We start from the raw sequence: 18,723 nt of genomic DNA, 5'->3' as shown, positions 1-18,723 counted from the left end.
AGCATTTCATTCTGGCTTTTTTAGATCGACCAATCATAGCACTTTACCACATCCCACCATTTTCAGCCCACAATGCACAGCAAAATACTGCTGTTTTCCGACCAGCCAACCAGAACACAGTACATCTTTCTGCGCATTTCAGCACAACAAATCAGAACACGACTCTAGTTCCCTCCCATTTTCAGCCCCACCAATCAGAGGGCAGAACAGCCCAACCAATACCTAGTGCAGTACAGCTTTATGCTCTTTTCAGCTCAATCAAAGCACACTGCTACATCCTGCTGCTTTCAGCCCAAATAATCAGAGCATGACATTGCTTCTGGGCCTCGTCAGACCAACCCACCAGACAACAGCACAACCTTCCACCCACTACACCCTCAAAAAGAGCATTGCAGAACTTTCAACACTTTTCAGGCAAACCAATCAGAGAACAGAACAGCTTCCCATCCTTTTTTTAGGTCAACCAATCAGAAATTGCTGCATCCTATCCTTTTCAGTTCAACCAACCAGAGCACAGCAAATCACGACACCCTTTTCAGCCCAGCCAGTCAGAGCCTGGCATAGCTTCCCAGCCTTTACCACCCAACCAATCAGATTGTGGCTCTGCTTCCAAGTCTTTTCAGCCCAACTGAACAGAGGGCACAGGTACTTCCCATCCTTGGAAGACAACCAATCAGAACATGGTGCTACTTCCTCCTTTTCAGCTCGGAGTGTGGCTCTGCTTCCCATTCATTACTACCCATCCAGTGAGAGCACCCACTGCTTCCCAGGCAGAGGGAAACCAGGATGTCGGCACTCCTCTGTCCCATCGCCAAAGTCTCCTCCAGCATCCTGGGGGCAGACAGGGACCTGCAGGACAACCTCTGGAGCTTTGTGCAGGAGGGAAGGAAGCAAGGATTACAGCTACAGGCAGTGGGTTCTGGGCCAGAGCAGTGCAGCCAGGCACGGCTGCACAGCCTGCAATCTGGGCACACAGAGAAAGCTTATCCAGCTGAGGCCCAGGGGACTGTCCTTACCAAGTGCTCTCTGATCCTAAAGGACTGCATGGACTGCACCAGTTCCTTGAGGTCTTTGCTCTGCAGCAGCTCAGAAATCCTTCTGCCCTCTGTTCCCCTGGCCTTCCCCCTGCAATAGCCTGGTGTTCTGCTGCTACTGCCACCTGACAGTTATTAAAAAAAATACTTTCCAAACACAGACTGCATACTACTGTAGATTAGAAAAAAAATAACAACTGAAGGAGGAATGTAGTATTATGTATTAAACTCCTACCTGCTTGAAAACCAATACCAGTTTCTCATCCTGAAGTAACTCCTGAATACCACCTGGACTTTCGTTCATGGATTCAGCATCAGAAGTTGCTTCAGCACATTGGATCCGAGTCTTCAAATCCTACTTTGAGTTGTAGTGTAATTCAGAACACCAAAAAAAATGCGACTGTTCCTTCCAAAACAAAATATATTAAAAGAAAACGTACTCAGAAAACCAAAGACAGTAAACATCAAATGACTTTTCCATGTAAGAGGTGTGTTTTTGGGGTGCTTAGCATCTTCCTATTCACTATGCAAGTTTTATGAACTACAGCAGCTTACAAAATTAAATGTAATTTAATATTATGTTAGCCATCATAAATCATATCATGACAAATTAAGTCTGCGTAACAAAAGTAGTTGCAGGTGATCTGATTCAAACTTGCGTCTGGATCACAACACCATTTGTGATGGCAGGGCGCTGCCACTCAGCTCGTTGGACTCAAAGGTAACTGTGGCATTTGCCGATTTCAGAGAACGTTGCTATGAGGGCACCAATCTCAGAGCAGTTCCTGCAGCTACACTAGACTGCTCCAGAGCTCACCAGGCCACACAAGAGTATTCTAGGGCACACTGAAAACCTTTGAGTTTTCAGCGCTACCTCAATTTTTCCATGCATCAGTGCTTGGAGGCTTAAATACCATCAGAACCAGCAGACTGATGCCACACACTGGTTACTACAGAGATGCTTTTCTCTATTACCATGGCTGCCACTTGGCTCAGTGCCACAGCAAGCAGGGTAGGGGGAAGTGGGGGGGGGGGGGGGGAGGGGAGGGAAGGAGGGGGAGAAAGCATGACATGAAACAGAATTTTATTAAAAAGCATTGTACAGAGAAGTTAACAGGTCAATCCCGGTCAGAGGAATGAAATATATTAACACAGAAATATCAGAAACCATTGAAACACTCCAGGTATTGTTAAAATGCCTAAAAGCTAAAATGAAAACCTATTTCAAGGGACATAGCAAACTGCAAAATAAGGGAAAGCACTTCATTTATTTAAACTGCTAGTACAGTCCTGACTTCTTAAATAGTCTGGTACTTAAAATAGCACACCAATGGCTATTCTTTCAAAAGTAGGTCATGTAACTTGAAGCCACATGCACTGTTTAGAAAGTCAAAGCTAAATTCATTCAGTGCAATTATTCAAAGTTGACTTAGATTTTCTTTACACATCATGGAGTACTCAGCAGTAAAGTTTCAGTAATTGACCAACCCCAGCTTTGTTATGTCTTGGGGTTTGTGTTTTTTTTTTTTTTTTTTGTTTTTTGTTTTTTTTTTTTTGTTTTTGTTTTTGTTTTGTTTTAAATAGTAAAGCCATTTTACACAGTAAAATGCTTTCATCCTTTTAGCATGAGCTTAAATTGGGTGACAGGAATAGGGAGATGCTTGTGAACTCCGTGCCATTTGGCTGCAGAAGAACAGGACTATACCATACAAGGCAGATGAAAAACTGAGGAAGGACCCCAGGAACCAATCACAGGAAATCCTCTGTACATACACAAGGAAAAGGGAATGACCAGGGTCAAACCATGGGTTAGAAATATAAAAGTCTTCTAAAGGATTCAAGGCTTAAACAGCCCCTCAGCATATGTAGCAAGGGTTTCTTTGCGGCTATTAAGTTAATTTAACCTGAATAGGAATGAATCTAAGCAGAGTGAAAGAACTTTAGGTACAAATGAAGAGGCTATTTTTGCTTCAGAAAGCACAAATACCATAGTTCTGTAATAAAAACCATTCTTCAGATAGCTGCCTCCTCTGACAGATCAGGGAATCAGTTTTTCATAACCGTCTCAAAGTCTCTCAAGAAAGACTCCTGCGATGAAGGCTGTCACCAGAAGAGCTCTTCAGTTTTCCTTAATCAGAACTGCCTGTCAGATGACAGATTACCAGCTCCCTAAGAAAGATAACGCGTCTCTCCAACCCCCTGCCCCCAGGATCCTTTAATATATAATATGGATTTTTGTCTCATTGGAAGAGTTTGACTTTCTCAACAAAAACTCACTAGTCATACGACTGAACTTCAGGAAAGATGTGCAAACAGATTTGTAAACAATAATGTGATTAATAGAAATACAGTATGTCATACACATTTTTCTTTTTTAAAATAAAAAAACCTTGTCAAACACAAGGGCACAAGAGACAAGTTTAAAACAAAAGCAATAATACTAAACTGTCATACAAAATTAGGAGATGGTGCATCCTTAAGCATGCTTCAGTCTAGAACTCTAGAGATCCCCAAGAAATAAAGAACTTGGCATAGCAACAGTGAAATAAGAACAGCTAGGACTAACCCCCATCTATTTCAGGACTGTAAATCTGTCCTAAAAGTCTACACTTCTATACACACATACACTACTTCACTGCAAGCCATTCACTCATTCTCCAATTAGTTCTTAAATTTAACAATATCTATCACAAAAAGTATGCTGTTTTAATGCATGCAGACTGAAGGAATCCATATGCTAGTCTTAAACCCTGGGTATATCTTCCTTTAAATTAAGCAGGAATTGCTCTGAGCAGGGTACACAGCATACAGTCTCTCTGGCATTTAAAACCAGAACACAATTTATGTTAGGAAATATGCATGAAGATAGAGAGTTGGGGCACTACTGCTGTGTGGTAAAGAAAACATGAGGTTATGCCATCCTCCTTTATCACTAACTCCCAGAGAACAACTCCGGGTAACAGAGGTTACAGAACTCATTCCTGACATCTTTTCAATGTCCACATTCTGTCTGCCCTGCTTACAGATGTTTATTTGGTTATGAAACATTAAAATGTGAGAGAACTGATTGATCTTGGCATAACTTATAGGAGGTTATAGTATATAAGTTACAGTTCAGTAAAATATTTGTGTACTTCATGGCAGAGTTTGGAAATGAATGGCAACATATGAGACTTGGCCAGCAAAATAATTTTCTGTGAATTTATACAGACCCCACCATATGGTACAGTTCTGACCATTGACTACAGGGCTTCACTGTTCTTCTTCAACAAGCAAATTTCCCAGTATCACCATACTAATATAGTAGTAGAAGAAAACTTGTGCTAAAAAAAAAAAAGTCTCCTGAAGTTAGTGAAAATAATATACAGTACCAATGAACAACCATGTTGGTGACAAAACTAGAATTAGGAAGGTAAAACAGAAGTCCCAGCTCCATAGCTGGGTCATTACCATGCTCCCAGTGGGAGAAACAGTTACTGGAGATGAAACAGATACAGGGAGGGGTCTGCAGGAACCTGCAGTCAGCATTCTTCTGGTACACATGCAGAGAAAGTAGAAAACAGACTGAAATAAAACTAATTTCAAAATGGCTTATTGAAAGAGGTAACAATACAAAGTTTTGGTTAGGGAAAAAAAAAAAACCAAAAACAACAGTTCTGATGAACTGCATGATTTAAGTTGGCACTGCTCCTGGTACGCGTTACTGAACTTCCCTGTAATCCAGCCAAGGATATGCCTGACAAAGGAGATTTTTGCTGTAGAATCCAGAAACAAGAGCTGTGCAGAATGGCTACTGTTGCAGCCTGTGGACACATTGGATTTACCTCAGATCCTAGAAGGACCACTAGTGTACCCATTTCAGTCAGTTTTCTGACTGCTAAAGTAATACCACCTTATTCCATGCAATGCTTTAACACCTTGTCATTTTCAGTAATTCATACACAGCCTATAACTGGATCCCTTTTCCAAACCTTAAGCCAAATTTGACTGAAAGTACAGTCAAACTCAGTAAATCGAAATTCACTTGTGTCCTTAATGCACTGATTTCTTGTATAAACATTTTTTCCCCTGAATTAAAGAAGGAAAAGGAAAAAAAAACTTACAACATTTGATACCCGAGGCTATGCAATTTTACTAGCTTGGAAAACAATTTGTTCTTTAGTAAAAGAAACCAACCATTTTTTCTGCATTTCAAATGGTCTCCTGTTATCAGGAGAAAAATTAATGATCTTTTGGTGACATCTAATTTAAAAGTCAACTCTTTGAGTGGGTAGATAATAGCAGGACAAGGGGAAATGGTTTTAAGTTGATGGAGGGAAGATTTAGGTTGGATGTCAGGGGGAAGTTCTTTACTATGAGGGTGGTGAGGTGCTGGAACAGCTGCCCAGAGAGGCTGTGGATGCCCCATCCCTGGAGGTGCTCAAGGCCAGGTTGGATGGGGTCCTGGGCAGCCTGGTCTGGTATTAAATGGGGAGGGTTGTTGGCCCTGCATGCAGCAGAGGTGGGGGGGTTAGAGCTTCGTGATCCTTTAAGTGCCTTCCAATCCAAGCCATTCTATGACTATGAAAAACAGGACAAGAAAGTATCTGTAGTAATTGCATTTGGCCAACAATCATAGCCTGATGTCTAGGATATTCACATAAGAATTCTATATTGCTTAGGAATCCAAAAAATGGAATGATCGAAACATTAAACTGTAGCACCATTAATACTTATTTTCCTAAAACATCCTAAGGGCTAGAACAAAATCAAAACAGAACAGAAACATTGTGCTTACATTGCATTGATAGAAAACAATGAGTTGGTCGTACTTGAGTCTGTACTTCAGTAAAGTCTGGCCACATTTACAGTTCTACCGGAATGGTATTGGAAAAGGTCACACTTTGCTCAGCAGTTTTCTGCGTTTCATTCATCCTGTTTCCTTTTGGGCTTTTTGGGATTCCGAGATCGGCTTTTTGCCTTGCAGAGTGGACATATTGGTGCATTCCGATGAATTTGCTGGTGACAGGATAAACAGGCCTGAAATGCAACATTGCAGCCTTTTGTTACAAACATTTAGGGCAGCACTGATACATTAGTTACTGGGTATCATATTCTAAGATACAGTACATAATAACAAAGACTTCTTGCTTTCAAAGGCAAACCAATGCCAATTTTTATTTCCAGGTCTCTGAAAAACAAGGCCAACTGAAAAACAAGACCATGTTGTTTCATACTGTTTTGCATTGAAGTGAAACTACATCTCAGCAAACACGTGGTTTAGGCCTTTTTGTTTTTGTTTGTTTGTTTTTATAATTTCAGCATGAAAATTATTTTTGTTTAAACTTTCCACATTTTAAAGATCTCTACATGAGTAACAGCTCACTGAGCCGCAAGTTACAGTGAAAACTGATTGCAGTTTCACAGAATTCAAGGCAGAGAAGGTGATTAGATGAATTCTACATATTTAACACAAGACACAGCACACTACTGTTCTGTTTCATACTAAGCCCTTTAACTTCCATTTGAATGAAGCATATTGCTCTCAGAGAGGTTTTTGCTGACCTAACCCTAAACATGAAGTACATAACTATGAAATATACTTACCTCAGTTTAACCCCCTAGGCAGTGAACCTTTGGAACCTGAGTGGAATAGATACACCTATAGAATTACAATTTTTTATTTATTTTTTACTGACTACAGAAAGAGCTGAGTGTAACTGCTGATGGGATGGTAGTACACCTCTCTTAAGTGCTTACAGTTAGGCTGAATTAATCCACACATTAGTCTTGCACTGCTATGGAGAGTCTCAAGTCACAAATTAGTCAAATAAAGCAGAGCCTTGTCCTTAATCCTTGATGACTGGTGCAACTGGTTTAAGTTTACTGGGGTTGTTACTGATACAAACCCCTACAGAAAAGATCAGAACCAGGACACGTTTTTCCTTTTTGTAAATACTGATCAAGTTAATAAGCACTGTACATTCCAATGACACGAAAGAAAAAACAGCACAATTTCCTAACCTTCATTGGAGGTGGCTGTTGTCTAAACGTTGCTGTCTGTCTGGTATCTTGCTTCCTAGCCACTTGCAGCTGTTGGGCAGCTGCTGCAGCTGCAGCCAGAGACTCTGGGATGGGAGGCTCCTGTGGTTCTGTCTGCCATTCAGCTTTCTGCTTTTCAAAGTAGCTAGACCAATAAATAAATTATTAATTAAAAATAAGCACCTTCTGGACTATGCCATTATTTCATGGAACATTTTGTGTTAAAGTATAATGATTTATATCTCCACGTTATGTTCCTCCATTAGAGTCAAGTTGCCTATGTTTAGACACGTTTACATCTGTAAATATAACTATTAGTATTTTCCTTTCCATTTGTACACATCAGAAGGAGTTCAGAAGAACAGCATTGACTTTCTGTTTCTAATACATCTTGATCTATAACTGAATAGAAATCTAATAGGCTATAAAATATATAATATACATACTTAATCTTTAATAGTGTTACATTCCCTTATGAAAACCTATTTTTAGATTTTATTCTGTTAAAGTTCATATTTTAATGCAATAGATTTATATATTCTTTGTAGTTTCAAGCTGCTTTCAATAGAAAACTATTTCTGAGAAAATCCAACACCTCTTAACTCCTTTCTTCCGACTGTTAACAAAAAAAAAACAGCAAAATAATCAGTAGCATCAAAAAATGGTGTAAAGCCAGACAGCGTTTACTTGGAGACTTACTCAAGGGACAGTTTCTCCTCTTCCTCACACAAGTCTGGCAGCCTCTGCAAGCCCAGTGTCATTCGCAGAGCATCTACATGCTCCTTTAGGGGTTTGTACTCCTCATGCAGGCGACGAGTAGATTCCAAGAGTTTATTGAGATCATTCTCAGACTGCTTGATAGTATTCTCCATCTGAAACAGAAGGATGAATATGGTTTTAAAAGGACTATTCTTTCAATAGCTCTCTGAGCAAAGGAACTGTATCAAAAAGAAAAGCTTTTCCTCACCAAAGTTAGAAGATATTGGAAACAACACAATAGTAAAGCAAAGAGTTTTGGTTAGAATTATCAAGCTAAGAAAAGGTTCCTGTTTCTCTTACTGCAGTAAATGGAAAAAGAGGTGGAAGAAGACTATGTTAGAGAAAAGAGAGAGAGAACGAAACTTACTGAGAAAAGGTGTACAATTGGGTAGAGGAACAGCAACCTCAAGTGGAAAATATCTGCAGTCTGTTCATCCAGAGCATAGCTTGTACTTGCTTGTAATGTGAAAATGCTTTATCTCTGGTGCAAAGCACAGATACCCTCAGACTAAAAAATCACTGTACAGTCACGTCAGTGTCCTATCGTAATGAACTCTCCACTTAGTCCTTCTAATTGACTAATATTCCTTCTTTATAGGCTGTTTTTCTCTTATTTGTATTTCCTTCAGGCTTGTGTTTCTTACTGTACTGAGGTAATGTCTGGTGGTTCCATTCAAAGTAGAAGATCAGTTCTTTCTAACAGCTTCACAAATATCACACATTTTCCTGAAATACCTTTTCTTCCCAAACAAAAACAGTCAAAAATTCCAACTAACTGCCTGTAACTGCTAAATGAGAAAAGACTTAATCATTTTCTATGGGACTGCCAGAATGAAGTTACTATGACTACTGGTGAAATTCTACAATGGACTCTGTCATCTAGCCCCTTGATCCAAATGCTTTCCATGCTAACATCGTAAAATAACTTGGCCAAAGCAGACGGGGGGAAAAAAACATTTTCTATATTAAATTTACTTTGTAGGATCCCAGAATGGTGTTGCATAGTGAAGTCCAAATAATTGAACACGTGAATGGACACGTGCAATTCTACAACTTGCGGCCTTATTCACATACAACTGCCATAGGCTTGTCTGCATCAGGACTGTTGCATACCACATTAATATCCGCGTGGATCAGACGCAGCTCCTCCACATGCGCCATCTTCTCTTGCAGCAGCAGGTCCATTTCTTGTTTGTATTCTTTCAGGTGCCTCTCCTCAGACTCCAGGGCTTCAAACTCAGCTTTTAGACGTGCCTTTATTTTTTCCATCTGCAAAGTCTTATTTCTGGATCCCAATAATAATTACAAATACAAAGGGATAACAGTAAGTAATTGCAAAATACTTTTGTGAGGCATCACATGCAGGTGAAAAAAATGCATGAAGCAGGCATCAGTAACAGACATGAGTGAAAAATAAGACTTCTCTAGTACCTTTCACATATTTCTGTTTCTGCACACATCCTGCATTCCGGTTCTTTTTATTTTTATTTTTTGCCAATCTGTAATAAAAATATTTAGAAACCCAGTTCATATCTCTGTCTTCAAAGCTAGAAATCAAAGGGTGTGAGTTTCAGGCATCAGACATTTTTAAGAAGCAGGTGAGCAGAGCAAACACCATGTTCTTGCTCTTGGTCACATTTGTGACACATTATTTTCTCTGTACCGGAAGTCAGAATGTGACACACCATAACCAATAAGCCAGCAACACTGAAGTGTTTATAAGAACAGCCCACATTGTCACTTTCCAAACACATAATAAAGAGTTCCAGGATCCCTTGCTTCACCTTCTATGAAACAAACAAGAATACACAATTCCTTTTTAGTCATGTAACATCTACTACAACTACCTCCAGACTTGTTTTCAAGTTCATTACGCAGTAGGCTTCCTATAGACACAGTGTAAAAAAGGGCAGGGGAAAAGGGAGCTTGTGTTTGTACTTAAGTTTCCTCACCCTCATGCAAAGTGAAGCAAGTCTGATTCAATTTCAACATAAGCAGTAGGGCTGAGCAGAAAGTATTCTGTAGATTACAGGAAGGTGACTATCAGATGAACAGTAAGATCTAAGAACATGAATTTCACACCAATACTAGAAAAGGGTGCATGACTTCCTTTCCCACCCAGACTTTGAGAAGGCCTTGTTTCAAGAACAGCATCTTTTCTCACTCTTATTGCATCAAATTGCACAGTTAGAAGCATATTCTACTTATCTGCAGGGGCACACCAGAAGTACAAGTAGAAATCCTCCCTCTATTCTGTTTGCTTAATAGCAGGATGCCACCATTACACTAATGGCACAGTACCATCTCAGGTCTTCCTTGTTATCTTCGGCTTTAACAGAGTTCCTGTTTTCTCTAATTCCAACAAAATAGCCTGAGGACTATTCTTTAAAATACACAGTAGATGTCTAACTGATTCTATTCCTTGACCAGAGCTCATCCTCAGTCACTCTCCTTCTTGGGGATGCTCACACTGTGACTGTGAATCCTCTCAGTCCCCTTGTTCCTGTTTTCCAAATTAGCCTCAATTAGTGCAACATATGCTTATGCCCCAAGTTTTTGTAACCCTTTTATTGACTGCCTGACACATCACTAGCAGACGGAATTTGCACAACAGGGTTTCACCAATTGCTGAAGACCACGGCAGAAAGCTGACTCAGTCAGTCCCTAGGACAACCAACTGTGGCCACCTGTTCCAAGAACTACAGTTTCAATTGTTCCCTCTCTCACTTCAGGAGCTTATGAAGCTGCAATAGATAAAAATAGTATCATAAATAATTTTGCAATATTGGTGGGGTAGACAATTAGATCTTAGAGGTCTTTTCCAACCTTAGAAACTTGATTAGGAATCAAAAGTAAGGTGAAGATGACATGTCACATAGCTAGAGGAGGAGATTACCTAAATATGTAAAGTTTCTTAAAATATACACTGTATGACTTTAAAAAAAAAAAAGCCTCTGAACAAAAATGAATTACACTTACCCAATTTTTATAGATGAATAAATCAATTTTGAAATGGGATTTATGGACACAGATTTATTTGGCAAGTTTTTGGGTTTTTTTTCCCCCATTTGCTATACTAGCCATATAAATATTGGAGTTATATTAGCAAAAGAGATCATTGCTATCCCCCATTTTATACGTGGAAATACCTCATTAAAAGTATAATCCAAACACACTGGTTTTCACCAGACATCATTTATTTAAAGCATTCACTTAGTAGTGGCATCTTTGATCAGTGAGACTAGGAGGATTTGTTCCAAGTTTCCACACAACGCATGTTTATGACACGCATTCACTAACAGGAAATAGATGACCTTCCACACTTTTACCAGGCGCTGACAGCTATCCTCCGCAAAACTGCTACACTGAATGAGTTGCAGGGCATTATTTCAGTTCAAATGATTAGCTTTTGGTATAAGAAAAAGCACACACAACTTTATAAAAAGCCCTTCATATTAACATCAGGTAACAGGCAATGATGCTCTGAAACAAAAAACAATATTGTGATTTCTATACTGCCTAATGAAATCGGCCCTCGTTCTCTACCCTTCTATCTAAGTTCTTAGACTGCAATGATAACAGTAGTAACTAATTGTGTCCCAGTATAACATGAAGCAGTGAAGCTGGCATCTGCTGTGGATAAGTTCACACATACCCTCTGATCTTCTCCTGGTCAGAACACTGAGTTCCAGTATTTACACATTTGCTTAATTTTACAGCTACAATTAAGTTAATTTACATAATGCATATCAATAAGTATGTGCAGATATGTCTGGACTGGGGGCTTATACTTTACTGACAGCAGTAATTCCATACTAATTGTGTTTATTTGTACACATCTAGGAAAGCAGGTTTTCAGAATCGGATTCTAGAATCCCAAAAACCCACCTGACATGCCTTTAATATATGACAGAGAGCACCAACAGAAATAAGCAATTTATTTCAATAGCAAGGTTTTCTTTTCCTCTGCCTGTAGAATACTACCCTGAATGCAAATTAAAGCCTGCCAGATGTATCAAAAGTATATTTTCTTTGTAAGCATAAGAAAGTCTCATAGTTATTTTGAATGAAATTCTTCACAGAATGAAAGGATGTAGGTACCTATTTTAAATAGGTAGTTTTTGGCCACATTTTGTGAAAGGAAATTCAAAATTGACATCAGTGCCTCAAGCAGGATTTTTGCTTGTTTTAACTCATGTTCAAGCAAATTTATTAATACATCATGTAGTAAAGCTTTTTATTCACATTCAGCATCTTATACCATAAACTAATCTAAAAAATGTCTTAATTGCAGTGTTAACGTACTACTTAAATACATTATCAGAAAACAGAATGTGCCATGTAATTAGATATTTAAATTCAGTGTAATAATTGGACCTCAAATAGGTCATATCTACACCTACATTTTAAAAAAGCATGCCTAGTATCTAAGTAGAAAAGCACTATTCTTACTCTGCAAAGCATGTGCTATCCCATCTTTTTCTACATGTAGTCTTGGAATGCTTGACATAGGAATATTTTTGCCCGATCTTTGTTCATCCTCATGGTATAGCATGAAAAAGGCACAGGCCCATACACTGTTGCCTTCTTCACCTTTTTACATGGGTAAAGAGTGCTTATTAAAGGTGCTAATACCAGGCAGAAAGACACCTCTGCAGCAACTTCTGTGCAGAGCCAGGCAGCGGCTCCTTTGTCCACTGCCTGTACTGCAAACGTACCCATCGACAGCCTCTCTTCAGCTGTCATGCCCCCAAACACTTACCACTTCAATGGTAATCCTTCAGCAGCTCACCCTTCAACTCTCAGCTTCATTTCAGATCATTGCCCACACTTCCTTTGTAAGATGCTTTGGCTTTGGATACATTAACTTCTGCTAAGTATTGACAGTTTAGGCCTTACCTGAATATCAGTGTCCTAAGTCCAAGAATGCCAACGTCATAAAGCTTAGAAAGCTTAAAAGCTTAGAAAAACATACCCCTGAACAAATGATGCCATGCATTGGTGTCTATGATCCCTTCCTCTTTCAATGCACCCTGTTAGATATGCTGTATGGAGAGCACTATATACAAATTCCTGTTGTATCACATTGCACAGAACAGCAGAGCAAGACAGCTGCTTGCCTTTGTGGCAGATCCTCCAGATGATGACAGAAATAACATAGTGCCGTTGTTTCCCTATCCATCACCACCACAACACTGTCACCCCAGCACGCAGCCCTGATCCTCCCTTCAGAGTGCTACTCAGAAACAGCAGGCTTCTGCTATCTTTCCCTGCCAGTCTTAGGCACTGATTTCTCCACAGGCTCAGACGCTTCCTTTTTCCAGCAGACACATATACTCCAAGCTCCCCACAGGCCGCAATCTCGGAGCAGTAGAGGCTCCTCTTCCCTGGCAACTGAGCAGCCCCACGACCACCCACGAGCTCCTGCCCAGCTGCACTCGGCCGTCCCAGTCCTGCTCGGACACCAGCTCCATGCCGTTCTTTGGGGCACACCCATCCTCAGCTTTCCGTGACAGCCCCTTCCTTTCCCAGCCTGTTAAGGCTCCTGCCGGCGGGGGGCGAATAGTGCAACTGCGTGAGGCGTAATACTGAATTTACAACAGACAGATTTAGGGATGAGAAAATAAAATCCAAAGAGTTTAAGAGAAAGCACTCACAATCGAACACCTCTCCCCCAGCTGCACGGGGCTGAATCTGCCTTCCCCACCCACATGCTTTTCCTTCTCGTTATGGTATTACTGAGCTAATGTTCTGGAAACCTATGATCGTTGCCGCCGTTTGTTGCACATTCCGCTGGCATTTCCCAGCTCCAGATGTGCCTTTTCCAACTAGAAAAAACGTATTTTTAGCTCTAATCGTAAAGCTTGGGATGGTTTTTCTTTCCCTCAGTAGCACAATAGCTACTTTCAGATCGATGCAACTACTCTACTTTCCCGAGGAGAAAGCTGCTTCACGTAACTGATGCAGCACAAAGCAAACATACCTGATCTCCTTGATGCTCTCGAGTTTGCACATGATCTCTTGCTCATCTGCCATGCTTTTCACTCCCGATTTAAATCTACAGCGAAAAGTACAAAATGCCAGGGGGAAAAAGAAAGAAAACACATACAATAGATACAACGTAGTCACCCCCTCCTAGCATAAGGTCTCTGAGCCTGTGCGGTAGGCTCTAGCGGGATCTATGGGACTTAGAGTCCAGCTTCCTCAAACTGCCTAGGCAGACATGCGGCAGAAAGACTACAACACCCACAATGCAAAGCAGAGCTCCCCCTCACCCCCCCCCCCCCTTCTTCCTGCAAGTAGATTTTAAATCAGCTTGTCACGCCTCATTTTGTCAGAGGTTGTTAGGAGTGCAAAGAGGGAACGAGGTGCCCTCCTGAAGTGTATGCAATATTTAGGATGTCATTAAAATCAGGGAATAAGCACTAAGGGATCATTTGATGTGATGGCGATTTTGAGGTTCTTCCTCCTCCCTCCCCCAACCAAAGCATGCTATAGCCATTATTACTACTATGCTGTTTTCTCCCAGGTGTTCTGACTTAGGAGTGCATTTGGAGCTCAGTAGAGACGTATCTTATTCTTTGGGATTTTCTTTTGTATTTCTGACACTATTGGTAGCATTTTTTGTTTTGAAAACAAAAACAGTACGTGAATGCCAGGTTGAGAACACTGACCATTTGCCTGAGGACATTCTACCCATGCATATCAGAGCACTTCACCAGGACTGCTGAATAGACTTCCAGCCATTCGTCACACAGGTAATTATCTTCCTTCAGTTTCTGTCGTGAACAAAACGTTTATTTTTTTTGAAGACAACAGTTTTACATCTCAGCACTCTGAAAGACTTCTTCCTGAAGGATCCACAGAGTAAATTCCTGATTCTTCACCAGTATACCCAAGCAATTACCTAGCAGTTCCCCAGTTTTTATGGTCACGCTGGGTTGAAAGATCAATGCATCATAAGAAATGAAAGCTCAAGGCCAGACAGCAGGGAAACCAGATCATAAAGTCTTCAACTTAAGTATGTTTACATGCACAAGCATCAGTACCATAATCTAATGAATACAGTGTACCACTCATCAGTCAGTAGCATGAGGCCAATGAGCACAGGGCGATTAAGTGGGATGTGTTACCCAATTGTTATATACGGAAGGCAAGTAAAAATGGACATAACAGAGCAAAGCAGCAAGATTGGTAAGAGTTTTGGGGTACATGAAAGGCATCCGAATGTGACAGCATGGCCAAAGTAACATAGCACTTGGTTGATCTGTTTGAGTCAAGACTTGTTCTCACAGAACTAAACGTCTTGAGTCTGTTGCATACACGGATGCAGACTAAAGGAAAACCGGTCCCCCTCACATGTGACTGTGCCTGGAATACTAGCGGACTAGAATGGGAGGTAATAAGCAGAGCATGAGCCACAGGAGGGTCACGGTCCAACTCCAGCTCTGAGCAACTCTGGATGGAATAGATGGAGCTCGTAACAGCAAGAGTCATCCTCTCTGTAAAAGCTGTTAAAAAAAGTTTTCATAGCAAATAATCCACTAGTCAGATGAGAAAAGTCTACAAATCATTTAATAAGCCAAACAGAAAGGTTTGGACAGATTTCAGTCAAATTTCTGACTACACAGTGTTTCAGTAGGAAAGGACATCTGGACAGTAGAGGATTCTCCGTATCATTCTTAACTATTCACATAATGTTGTCCACATTAACCCAGGTACTGCAGATCCCTGCTTTGAGGCAGGGGTTTTGCAATGATTAGCGATGAGTTATGAGGCTTATAGCCTTCTATTACAACAACCTGCTTCTTGTCATCTTCAGTGTCCTCTCAGACATTCCCTCCTGGGGACTGAGTGAGCTAACGTACATTAATATGAATTATGAATATTGTATATGAACATGAATTCAAATGTCCACAATAGGTTTTCATGCCAGAGAAAGCACTCAAAGGCCAGAAAATGAAAGAATGTGTCAGAGAGGAGGAAAAATCATCACCAAAAATTACTGAGAATGAGAAAGGGTGGGCAGCCAGAAAGTTTGGAGAAGGGATGAGGTGCTAGATTCATACAGCTGCCTGGAGGGCTGGAAAACAGATCTGAAAAAACACCTAATCTGGAATTTGTTTTTTGGGGGCTTCCAAGGAGTAACTCCCATTTATCTGTAAATATTTATACACCCATTCATTTAATTTGAAGAAACTGAGCTGTATTAACATTCAATTTCTTATGTACTTACCTCAAATGTTGTCAAGTACTTTGTCATGTACTGAGTGTAGTTGAGGAGTTATACAGTTTTCTCTTACACACTCAGCTGAGCTAAGATGAAAACTATGAAAGTATCACTTGTCTCCTTTGGAAATGACATACACAGTTCAAAACAAACACAAAGAACCTACTGAGAAACCAGGCACAAAAATTAAAGCATATGAGAAAACTGTAAAATATTCTGTGTAACAAAAGGGATTCAGGTTTGTAGAAGGGAAGGTGACAGGTTGGCATTGTGTCCTTCATGAAAACTTTTAACACCTGTGTATGACATTAGAACCAGTACAATGCAGCTCCCTGCTTACTCTTTCCACTGAAAAAAATATATTTAGTCATCTTTAAGTGTTAGCATTTGTGCAAAACTACAAAACGTTAGCTTTAGAATAACAAAAGGAAGAAGCAATCATTAGAAGGATTCAAAATTAAGGCAGACTATTTCATAACAACAGAGTAGATAGCCATTGCTTTCATCAGGCTTTAAATCAGTCTCCAGATAAACAGCAATCTTTAGGAGCATGCAATTAGCTTGAGCTCTGCATCCACATCAGGGCCTGCTGTGGTAACAAACACATCCTACTGTTCTCTCAGTTGTGAAATCATCACATCTGTCTTCCTGAGCCCTCTATCCTATGCTTCCTGTGAAGTACAGCGAATTTGCATATTCTTTCAACTCATACTGGTTCGGGAAATGGGGCTTTTTTTCCCCCCCCTCCTCATCAATGAATAATATGGATATTTGTATGTGACTTCTACTGCTATTGCTATTCTATAACAGTCAAATTTATGAATACTTTTTCAGTGTAACTTTCAGCAAAGTGACAGAGAAGAAAGAGAGAAGCATGTACTTGCACCATTCCTAGCAGTTGAGGTGAGCAGGTGTGGAAAAGCCTGGAGAGATTTACCAGTATTTTGGTGTTTGTACACTCTGAGATCTCTGGTGTTCCTAGAGATGAAAAAATCACTTTCCACATTGCAAAGTAAAATCTGGATGTCATGAGGCATGTTGCTTTAAGGGCAGAGCAGAGGGCCAAGGATTAGGACAAGCAGATTACTCTTTCAGCTCTGATGTCAGTACTCGCAGTTCAAGCGCATTCAAGCTGGTGGCATGCAGCATTTGTTTCATGGACTGGGACAAGTGCCTTTACATGTGCGTGTTCCACATTTCATGGTACATAAAACAGATAGTGCTTTGTGTGCCCTGAAATCACAACACTGTTGTATCATGCCTATTCTGGCACTCTACAAATTTAGGTATGGGGAAATAAATAACTGTTCTCTTTCAACATACAGTTATTATTGTGTGGGTTTTTTTTTCTACCCCCAACAGAAACTGAAGGGCTTACACATACAACTGCTATTGAAAAATAAACCTTTTGATTTCCTGGTCCTGAACCTTACTCCCATTTGAACCTTTAAAACCAGGCACTAGTAGACATACAATACAAACAAAAATCAGTACCACCATGCTATTGAGCACAAGTTTGAACTTCACTGCATTTAAAAAATAAAGTACTTCTTCAGTCCACATACTGTTATCACTAGCGACAAATAGCACAGAACAGTTCCAAATTGCAAGAATGACTACTCTCCCCCACATTTAACACTAACACGATGGAAAGGGCAGCAGTAACAGCAACGCAGCAAAATCCCACACTGCAGCAAGCAACAACTCGTGCAAATACAGCAGCACAAAAATAAAGGAAAGAACTTACCTTCAAAAGGCTTGTTACACAGGGACCTCCAGCAAAACACCCCCCCCGCCCCCTGCCAACCCTTAAATGAGGGCTGGGGAGGGGTGGATCCTGGCTCCACCCTTTCCATTACCCAGATACATTGCATGCACCTGAGCTCCCCTAGTCTGGCCCTGCCTTCCTACTAGGTGCTCTATCACTGCTTCAGGCTGCAACTCAGCATTTCTGTCTACTTTTGTAGACAGACTTACTACCACTTTTGTAATCATCCTCACTATAGTAATTAACTCTGTAACGCTGGGATGTAATGGTGACTTTTTTTTCCCCCAGTATGGTCTGGGTTTAACATGTTACTGCATATCTTTTTATTTATTCACTACTTTCTTTAAAAAATGCTATTACGTTCTGTGTTCTTTCCTCATTACAGAAAGCTTATACTCATCATCACATCTGCTGGACTTTTTCCACACACATAGAGGGGAAATATTATAAGTGAAATGTTGTTTTCAGGATGATTTGGGAAGCCAGAGGCAGTCACAAGCAACGCTGACAGGTGCAAATAGCATGCCAGCTCTGAGATCTTAAGATTATTTTATCAGCTCTGGAAGCATTGGTTATTTCTTTAGTTAATCCTTCAAAGTATGCTGTGAGAATATCCATCAATAGCCTAGATCTGGCAATGGTTTAAATATATTTAAATTTCACAGAACCACAGAGTTGCAGGGATTGGAAGGGACCTCAAGAGATCATGGAGTCCAACCCCCTGCTAAAGCAGGTACTCTACAACACGTGGCACAAGTAGGCATCCAGCTGGGTCTTGAATAACTCCATTGAAGGAGACTCCACAACCTCCCTGGGCAATCTGTTCCATACTCTGTCACCCCTCTCCTAAAGAAGTGCTTCCATGTGTTAGTACAGAACTTCCTGTGTTCAAGTTTTAGGCCATTAGTCCT

General features: G+C 40.4%; 1 protein-coding gene across 5 annotated transcripts; it reads right to left on the bottom strand.

The window, feature by feature from the left end:
* Positions 1-2,101: 2,101 nt before the first annotated feature.
* ZC4H2 (zinc finger C4H2-type containing) lies at positions 2,102-18,449 on the bottom strand. Of its 5 annotated transcripts, none has more exons than XM_052672798.1 (7): positions 16,051-18,449; positions 14,489-14,593; positions 13,798-13,872; positions 8,928-9,099; positions 7,755-7,927; positions 7,038-7,200; positions 2,102-6,053 (listed from the first exon to the last, which is right to left on the bottom strand). In XM_052672798.1, exons 3-7 carry the CDS (start codon positions 13,848-13,850, stop codon positions 5,940-5,942), a joined length of 675 nt encoding a protein of 224 aa, XP_052528758.1. In that variant the 5' UTR covers positions 13,851-13,872; positions 14,489-14,593; positions 16,051-18,449; the 3' UTR covers positions 2,102-5,939. The 5 variants fall into 5 exon arrangements, with proteins under 5 accessions (XP_052528758.1, XP_052528759.1, XP_052528757.1 ...); XM_052672799.1 differs by having other exon boundaries at positions 14,534-14,593; XM_052672797.1 differs by having other exon boundaries at positions 14,489-18,449.
* Positions 18,450-18,723: the final 274 nt, after the last annotated feature.

This window comes from Tympanuchus pallidicinctus, unplaced genomic scaffold (genome assembly GCF_026119805.1).
Source record: "Tympanuchus pallidicinctus isolate F22 unplaced genomic scaffold, pur_lepc_1.0 scaffold13, whole genome shotgun sequence".
Lineage (NCBI taxonomy): Eukaryota > Metazoa > Chordata > Aves > Galliformes > Phasianidae > Tympanuchus > Tympanuchus pallidicinctus.
Note: the sequence above shows the minus strand (reverse complement) of the source record. Positions and strands in the feature narration are given on the sequence as shown.

Excerpts from the sequence above, each read along its gene's own strand:
- ZC4H2 (XM_052672797.1), bottom strand. The coding sequence starts at position 13,850 with ATGGCAGATGAGCAAGAGATCATGTGCAAACTCGAGAGCATCAAGGAG. Across the intron at positions 9,100-13,797 it reads GAGAGCATCAAGGAGATCAG|AAATAAGACTTTGCAGATGG; the intron begins GTATGTTTGCTT and ends ATTGGGATCCAG. Across the intron at positions 7,201-7,754 it reads GAGGAGAAACTGTCCCTTGA|CTACTTTGAAAAGCAGAAAG; the intron begins GTAAGTCTCCAA and ends TTATTGGTCTAG.